General features: G+C 42.9%; 1 protein-coding gene across 1 annotated transcript in view; it reads left to right on the forward strand.

Moving 5' to 3' along the window:
* Positions 1 to 6,434, forward strand: part of LOC147463351 (nucleobase-ascorbate transporter 2-like) — a 39,374-nt gene extending 32,940 nt beyond the window's left edge. Inside the window, exons 13-14 of the mRNA XM_086488259.1 lie at positions 5,507 to 5,667; positions 5,820 to 6,434. Coding sequence (XP_086344385.1) covers positions 5,507 to 5,667; positions 5,820 to 6,032 — 374 coding nt within the window. The 3' untranslated portion in view covers positions 6,033 to 6,434. The remainder of the gene's footprint in view (positions 1 to 5,506; positions 5,668 to 5,819) is intronic.
* The last annotated feature ends 2,785 nt before the right edge of the window (positions 6,435 to 9,219 follow it).

The raw sequence follows: 9,219 nt of genomic DNA on the forward strand, positions 1-9,219 counted from the left end.
GTCTGGTTCATATATTTTGCCATCTTCGGGTCCCTGGCAAAATTAAGCATCATCTTTGTTGCATCATCAATCAATTTACGACGCTCCATCTCTCGCTGCTCCGCCGGAGTAGGCCCAGGCGGGCCATACTCTGTGCCAGAATCTTCGTTGTGATCCCTGTCCGCATCTCCAGATGCAGAGGGAGTCGACTTATCATTGCCTGAAGCCATAGGTGCCGTGGAAAAAAAATTCGGGGATCGGATTTCCCGTAGAAGAGAAATCACCCGTGCTTTGATATTACTGTAACAGACTTGTACATTCCAAGTCAAGAATCAACCGCGACAGCACCAAATAACCACTTCAAAACAATTCACAGATCACAATAGATTTGCACTGGCCCGACGGAGTTCTGTGCCTAGAGATATTGGCTCCAAAGATTGGCGCCCCTTTCGGTATTTCTTTTTATATTAATCAGATCAAAGTACAAGAGAGTGGCTAGGGTTTCACTCTCAGACTCTGCGTCCAGATGCTCTGAGAAGTGAAGCCCTCACCACTTATTTAAAGGTTATAAGGGATGCCCAAAAGCAGAGCCCCAGAAGATTCAAAATCAAAAGCTCTGAAAGCCCAAAAGCAGAGTCCCAAAGAAAAAGCAAAAAGGCCTTTTCTCTCTCTCTCTCTCTCTCTCTCTCGCTCTCTCTCTCTCTCTCTCTCTCTCTCTCTCTCTCTCTCTCTCTCTCTCTTTTAAAGAGTTTCACTGAAAGCAAAAGCATCCTCTCTCTTTCTCAATTGCGTAGGCCAGAAAGCTGCTTTTCTTCAACGCAGATTCCGTCGCAAATCACGGAATTCCGTACTGCTGCTGCCACGTGGCACCCCTGGCAGAAATTAGGATTTGCTGACATAAATTAGAGTTTGCTGCAAATTAGGGTTTCTGGCAGTTTTTAGGGTTTGCAGGGATTTTAGGGTTTTAGCCTGAAATTAGGGTTTGTCCGTAGCCACGTCATCACTTTGTGACACACACCTTGTTGGCACAGCCTCGGAAAACACGTGGATAGGCTGACGTGGCAGTGTCGCACAGATTTTCGCAAAATCCGCCTACTGTTGACGTGGCAAGGTCTCCGGAAAACGCACTGAGTTGCTGACGCGGCCGTACATACGGATTTTCGAAAATTATGTTGGCCAATTTTTGGGCATAATCCTTTTGAGTTGAGAAACTTTTGAGTTTGAGATTTTTGGTGCTCTTCTTTTGGGCATCCCTTGTAACAATAAATAAGTCTTTTGGGCCTCATTACTCAGAACATCTGGAAGCAGAGTCTGAGTGTGAGTTCCCGCGGACTCTCTTGTACTTTGCACACAGATTAATATAAAAAGAAATGCTGAAAGGGGCGCCAGTCTTTGGGGACCAATACCTCTTGGCACGGAACTGTGTTGGGCCGTGTCGTCTTTTGTGAACTGTTTTGAAGTGAATCTTTGTTGCGTCGCGGTAGAATCTAGACTTGGGGTGGCCAAGTTTGTTACAATTGGGCCACTCGGCGAGAATTTGTAAGTTGGTGAGGACTTCATCTTCTTCTGCTTTTGCTTTTGCTAGGGTTTCCCTTGAGCCGAGATTCGCAGGTTGGCTACGGTTAGGGACTAGGGAGTCCTAACCCTTTGGGTCTTTAGTGACGCGACACTTGAGTAGTTTGTGACGAGGCAAATGGACCAAATTACCCACGTGGTTGCTGGGCACTCTCTTCGAGATTTGTATGCTACAGATTTTCCTCTAGATTGGTGCAATTAAGGTAATTTCGCGTGCTTGGTACGAGAAGCCGTATCTTGTGCAGGCAAGCTAGTCATTTTCAATTCTTTGACTGATCCAAACTACAGTATAGCAGAGGCACTTTATGTTCCAAACATGGCCTTCAACCTACTCTCTGTGGCTAGCCTGGATTCCTAGGGGGCACATACAACCTTTCTTTCCCATGGAGTAGGATCTTTTTCATTATATCATGCGAAATTTAGTCGCTTGGACTATGAAGAGCTATAGAAGGCAGCTAGGGAGTCTTGTGTGAACAAATTGCCCAACATTTGCTCTCAGTCACGCGTTTGCATCTCTTGTCAGTTGGACAAGCAACACACAGAGGCCTTTCTAAAGGAGGCCCAGAATCATGCTTTGAAGCCACTTGCTCTCGTTCATGCTGATCTATGTGGTCTCCTTCCGTCAATGGATCGTTGTTCATGTTGATGCTTGTGGATGACTTTAGCAAGTACATTTGGGTTTACTTCATGAAGATCAAGTGGGAGGTTTTACCTACTTAACAGACTATAGATAATAGGACTATGGTTAAGAGAGAAGGTTCTCAAGGTTGTTACTCTTTGCATAGACAAAGGAGGTGAGGTCACTTCCAAGGAGCTTGCACAATTGTGCAAGTCAGAGGGCATTCATTGCTAGTTGACTACTATTTACACTCCATTGCAGAATGAAGGTGTCGAGTAGAAGCACGGGACGATCGTAGAGATGGCTTGAGCTATCCTTATGCATGCTTTGTTTGGTAAACTTCTAGGTGGAAAGGTACATAGTGTACGGTACGGATTCAATACATATTTTTGTATTTACAAGTATATTTTAAGGTACACCATTTTTCAGAAACATATTTTACACATTTTTATAAACACATCAATCATGTATCTATTACACAATGACCTCAATGCATAGATTAGCACTAAATAGTGAACACTAGCACAAGACAAGGCCCTTCAACCATTTAATGGTACCATTTTGCATATTGCACTATATAGTGAACACTAGCACACGACAAGACTTTTCAACCATCCACGGTACCATTTTGCATATTGCTTCAGAATTCATATGAATACTGAATAGTGTTGAATTACAACCATCGAATGATCAATGACATAAATTGCAAGGCTCAAGAAACACACTATTGAAAACTGCAATGGTGCAAACTAGAAGCAAACAATAAATACTCGATAGATAAATCTAAATCATTCTTCATCTTCATCCGGAGATTCGAGATAGTGAACAGTGGGCAACACCTGTCGACAACCTAGAGTCTACTACCTAATACTAGTACATTTTCCAAACCTTAGTTTATTTTACCTCCATCAATTGATTGGCAAGAGACTATGAAGTCTTTTTTTTTTAATCTTATTTGTATCATATATAGCTAATCCTATGAGGAGTGATTGTCCTAGTTTGATGATATTGTCATCATCATCATAGTCGGACATTGTACTACTCAAGAGACCTATTGTCCCCCCCCGTTAAAGTTAAGGCATCTCAAGTGAATTGCCCAATGTGATCCCATTATTTAGTTGGGCTTTTAGGTATTTAGTTTACTTTTGTCAAAGTCTTGGTAGGGCAATTTGCTAAGGTAACTATATAAGTACACCTTGTCCCCTTATCATCAATTCATTGCCAAGGTTGGTTGGTTCAACTCTCTCTCTCTCTCTCTCTCTCTCTCTCTCTCTCTCTCTCTCTCTCTCTCTCTCTCTCTCTCTCTCTCTCTCGTATTCTCCCCATTGCTCTACGCTTCCGCATCGTCGACTTTGACATGGTATTAGAGCTAAAGGCTCCGTAACCTTGGGCGAAAACAAGCATTCGTGCGTGGAGAAGAGGAAAAGAAGAAGAAAATATCTTGCAACGTTTTAGGGCTTTATCGGTAGCGTTTTAGAACGCTCTCGGAAAGGGCATCTTTGACTTACGTTTTGGTAGCTCCGGGAGCTGTGCGTGAAAGCATCTTAAAACGCAAGGCAAAAAGGTAGGCGGACAGTCTCTATCGCAGCATTCTAAAATGCTAAAGCCAAAAGAGGTGACAATAGTCTAGTCGTCGGCATTTTGAAACGCCGATAGAGCAAGTCGCAAATTTCTCACCTAGGCTTTGCAGCGTTCTGAGACACACCCTGTTAGCCAATGGTGTCCATCAACAGCGTTCTAGAATGCTTCAGATATTGCGGCAGTTTTGAGAGGCAGCATTTGCGGTGGACCTATTGTTGCGTGCATCTTGAAATACTACATGGATATGGCCTTGCTCTACTGCGTTTTGAAATGCCATGGTCGAGGCCTTCTTTGGAGTGCTTTGGAGCAAGCATTCGATAGCGTTTTGAAGCACGTGGCATGGACAAGTCCCAAAGGTGAAGGGAAGGACAAAGCCAATAGATGTTCCCACGGAGCCATGACATCAATGAAGATGAGTCAAAACCAAGACCTGGCTATGGAAGGTGGATTGATCAGTTCCCAGTTAGCGGCCTATGCGAGGGCGTAGTTCTCAAGGAAATTGAAAAATTGTTTGGCTCGGGATTGTGAAGCCAAAAGCAAATGGACGAGTTCGCTAGAGGACAGAGGCAAAGGCAAGCTGGACAGAGATAACGGTGATACAAAATTGACATAAGAGATCGGCATGGCACATGTGGCGGCGGCTAGTGGCCACGATGCCAGATTTCTAGTCAGAAGGCGGTTGCCGCCACTCGCTTCAGCCAGAGAGAGGCTTGTGAGTGGCAGAGAGGGGCAAGTAGTGCTCCCTACAATTAATTTGGACCTTATGTTGGAGTTCAAGTTATCGGTGTTTGAACTTGTGGGCCGGAGTTCAAGGCACATGCATCTGGTAGGGAACCAATCATACATATCTAAAATACTATGGATGAGTGCACCAATCCATTGTTGCTGGTTGGATTATGGACATGATGTGTTTCAAAGTTCATTATCTAAGAGTATTTGGACGTGATATGTGCACAGTTCACGAATGGGTATTCTTGAATGTAGTGTGGTCTACATTTCAATTTTTAACAAGGCAACCGATGCTCAAGATGGCAGTCTTCTAAGGTACAAAGTTGAGGATGGCATAACCAAGATGTATCTAGTAGATTGATCAACTATTGGGGTGTCCATGGTAGGTTCTTCATCGACTGGGTCTCACTATTTATGTCCACTATGAGCTGCAGAGAGGGTGTTAAAGTAAAGGCATCTCAAGTGAACTGCCCAATGTGATCCCATTATTTATTTTGGTTTTTAGGTATTTATTTTACTTATTTGTCAAAGTCTGGGTAGGGTAATTTGCTAAGGTGACTATATAAGTACACCTTGCCCCATTGTATTATCATCAATTCATTCCCAAGGTTGGTTAGTTCAGCAGTATCTCTCTCTCTCTCTCTCTCTCTCTCTCTCTCTCTCTCTCTCTCGTGTATTCTCCCCATTGCTCTATGCTTCCGCAAGGTTGGTTTGTGAGGACTCAGGCAAGGCCCAAGGCTGAGAATGGGGACCATGGTGATGTAAACTTAGTAACAAAAACAAAATATTCACAGGACTCTCTCTCTCTCTCTCTCTCTCTCTCTCTCTCTCTCTCTCTCTAGCTCGCGTAATTGCCCATTCACTGAAAATATTCCTATTGCTGACATTTGCTACCCTGCATTTGATAATGTTACAAGTTAGTTTATTGTTTGACAGTAGTATGTATGCAGGAGTTTGTATGATTGAAATGAATGCAATTATTTTGCAAAAAGCCCATCTCATGGGATTCCTTTCTTTGTGCAGCTGCCACAGGAATTTCGTTCCTCCAGTTTACGAATTTGAATTCATTGCGGTCATTATTTATTGTGGGAGTCTCTTTGTTTTTGGGTCTGTCTATACCCCAATACTTCAATGAATACACAGCAACGGCTGGTTATGGGCCTGTTCGCTCCGGTGCTAGATGGGTAAGGGTTTTTGTCCTTCCCTTGAGCATTCTGTCTGATTCCCCCAAGAATTTGCACCAATCATTTGATTAACTAAATATATATATATAATGTTCAAGCCCTAGATACCTTGGTGTGACGTAAGACCTTTTTCATATGTATCACTTTTGCAGTTCGATGACATCTTGGATGTTCTCTTCTCTTCGGAAGCAACTGTGGCATTGATTGTGGCGGTTCTTCTAGATTGTTCTTATCAAGTGAGAAAGTCGAAAATTGATCGGGGCATGCCTTGGTGGGCAAGGTTTCGAACATTCAAAGGCGACATTCGCAGTGAAGAGTTCTACTCGCTGCCATTTAACCTCCACAAATTTTTCCCGCCAACCTAACACTCCAAATACCAAAATGATTGCAGTGTAGAGTTAGCTCCTCGACTCAATTTTTTGCCAACAAGGCTGTCTTGACATGATGTGCCACCTGTTGGGCCAATATACAATGCACACACAGACACCCATCGGTGCATTTGGAGAGAGATAAGCCTTGGTGCTCGGTACATGTTGACTTCTTGAAGGAAAAAAGTCATGCACATTCTTCATTATCAGTACCGCCCACGTACCATCCTACTCACTACTCCTATCGATTCTTGGTGGTATTCCCTTGTATCTCTCTCGACAAGTGTGCACATGCTTCCAATGATAAGCCGTTCACCTGGTTCATTGTAACATTTCTTCGTGAAATCATCATTGAGAAGGGTGTTGATGAAGAGAATAAAGTTCTTGAATGTTACTTACTGGTCTATGTGCTTGTTGAACTCAAATAATATATTTTCTTTTGGTGATGTTGCATGTGACCGACATGTTAAGCTTTTTTTTTCTACAAGCTCTACGCCAAATATTTTCTACACGTATTATGGCAATGTTAAAAACCCACTATGCCATGCTGGTGTAAGTAGGGATGTCCTAGTATTTAGTCAGCACTAGCATGATGTTTTGATGGGTTATGCTGTCTTGTGGACAATTAGTCTTTATCTAATGCAAGGTAGTTGGCTGAATAGTACAGGGATATGGGGAATGTCATTTAGTCAATGGATATGCTTAAAGTGGTTTGCGTGTGCATGCATTATAAGCACAGAATAGCTATGATACTAGATCATCTTTGACCTCTTCGGAACTGAGGAATAAATTTGGGTCTTTTTTTAGCCCAACCGCTATTTTTAAATGGCTTTTAAGGAAATTTATGTCTAAGAATTAGCCAAGAAATCATTGGAAACTGTCAGTTTTGTTGCTAATTTCCAAAGATTCGATCCTGAATCATATATTTGTAGGTTTATGGGTAAGATATATTTCCCAATCCATCTACACACCAATTCTTGACGAGGTACGGATTTTTACCGTGCTGGGTACTCTTGGCATCTCTGTCAGTTTTCTTGCCGTCATTCACAAGAGAAAACATCCATGTTTTGTTATGCTTGTAAAAACTCTTGCAAAGTGGTCTGATTCACAACAAGTACCGTCTTGGGAAGCATTCTGACACTAGGATATCCCCTGTGCTGGTTGAAAAGTTTGAATTCAGGAACTACCAAGGTAAAGTGGATGACGACATACAATTTACTTAGAATGCATGGTGTGTGCTTTGCTAAAGGTTCTGTTTGTCTCGTTCTGGCCACTTGAAATGCCATCACAGTATATTGACAAAGAGAGCGATAGAGGTGTACAGTTAACAGGCACTTGGTTTCCCTGATTGCATTATGTGGATGATATTGTTTTCATTGCTGACTCGCCTGAGAGGCTACCAAGAAATTTAGATGCATTACGGAGCTATACACAGAAAAGAGATTTGTCTATGAACCTTGGCCAGACTAAGATAATGGTATTTAACACCACAGCATAGTGGGGGAGGGCATTGGCACCAATATTTACTTATGGTCAGGAATTGGTGGAGTATGTAGTGCACATATTTGGGAGTCATTTTTACCATGATCTTCGAGGAAAGCTGCAGTCACAATGTTCCATGTCATTCTCTCAAAAAAAAGCTCCTAAACAAAGAGCAGCTAAAAACAGAATGCAAGGCTATGACAAGTGATGGTAGCATGGAAGCAGCCGGGGCTTGGGCCACTGTCCTCTCACTGGAGTTGAAAGCGTAGGCAGCTAAAAACAAGCAACAGTAGCGGAGAAGCAGCCTCGGCCCTCTCACTGGATTCGTGAGACTCATGCCCTAAAATGCCTCTGTTGTTGTTGACTACAATGCTCCTGTATGAGATTGCAAGATAAGTTCAACATGGTTGTGGCATGTAATCTTTGGGATCTTCTAAGCAGATGTGAGTCGAAGACCTTTTCTCAAATGCAGTCACCTATGCATACACCTTCAAGCCATGTGGCATTGCCCAACATGTTGACATGACTGAGAGAATTCCAGATGCTGTTGCAAAGTGTTTTTGTCGTATGCAACAAGAGAGCACCTCCCCAACTGCAATCACTTTTGCTAATGTGCTCAGTGCATGTATTCATTCAAGTCTAGTGGATGATGGCTGAATGTTTTTTGATATCATAAGGGAAAAGTATGGCAATATGATGAGGAGCACCTCAATTGCATGCTCGATCTTTTTGGGTTTGCAAGGCATACGGACAAAGCTAGGGGAGAAATGAAAACAATGCCATTATCTGATTGTCATTTGGTTTGCCGTGCTTGAGCTAAAGAAAGCTTGTCCGTTGCTATTGAGTACGACATTCCTGTCCAGGATGTCGTCTCTTGGAGTGTACTGAATGCAAAACAAGTCCAACATGCTTGTGGCAAAAAAGCTTTGGGCTCTTTTGGTAGATGCAAAGCGAAGATTTTTTTTTTCGAAATGCAATCACCTTTGTATGCACTTTGAAGGCTTGTGGCATTGCGCAAGATGTTGGCATGGGCGAGAGAATTCGGGAGAGCGAGCGGAAGAGAGCCTGTCTGTTGCTGTTGACTACGACATCCGTGTACAGGATGTCATCTCTTGGAGCATGCTGATTGCAAGATAAGTCCAACATGGTTCTGGCAAGGAATCTTTGGGCCATTCTGAGAAGATGCTAATCAAAAGACCTTTTCTCAGATGCAATCACCTATGCACGCACCTTGAAGGCATGTAGCATTGCCCAAAATGTTGATATGTGAGCGAATTCAGGATGAGATTCCGAGTTGAGGGCTATTGCAGAACCATGTCTTGCTTTGGATTGCTTTGGTTGACTTGTATGCCAAAGCACAGAAAGTTCTTGCTCTGGGGCTTTTGAGCAGATGGGAATTGAAGACAACCTTTCTTCAAATGCAATCACCTATGCGGCATACAGCTGGCCAAGAGTAGGAGGCAACAAGGTGGAGGCATGAGCACTTTGTAGCCTTTGTGCAACGATCATCATTGTAAGACCTGACACGAAAGTCAAGTATATGACAGATGGAATGCTTCTAAAAGAAATGCTTGTGGATAGCCATCTCTCAACGGATTCTATTATGGTGCTTGATGAAGTGCATGAAAGAACAATATACACCGATTTCTTCTTTGGGCTGCTCAATAACCTAGGAAGGCTACAAAAAGATCTGCGGCTTATA

Source organism: Adiantum capillus-veneris, chromosome 2 (genome assembly GCF_014529385.1).
Source record: "Adiantum capillus-veneris isolate H3 chromosome 2, ASM1452938v2, whole genome shotgun sequence".
NCBI classification, from domain to species: Eukaryota; Viridiplantae; Streptophyta; class Polypodiopsida; order Polypodiales; family Pteridaceae; genus Adiantum; species Adiantum capillus-veneris.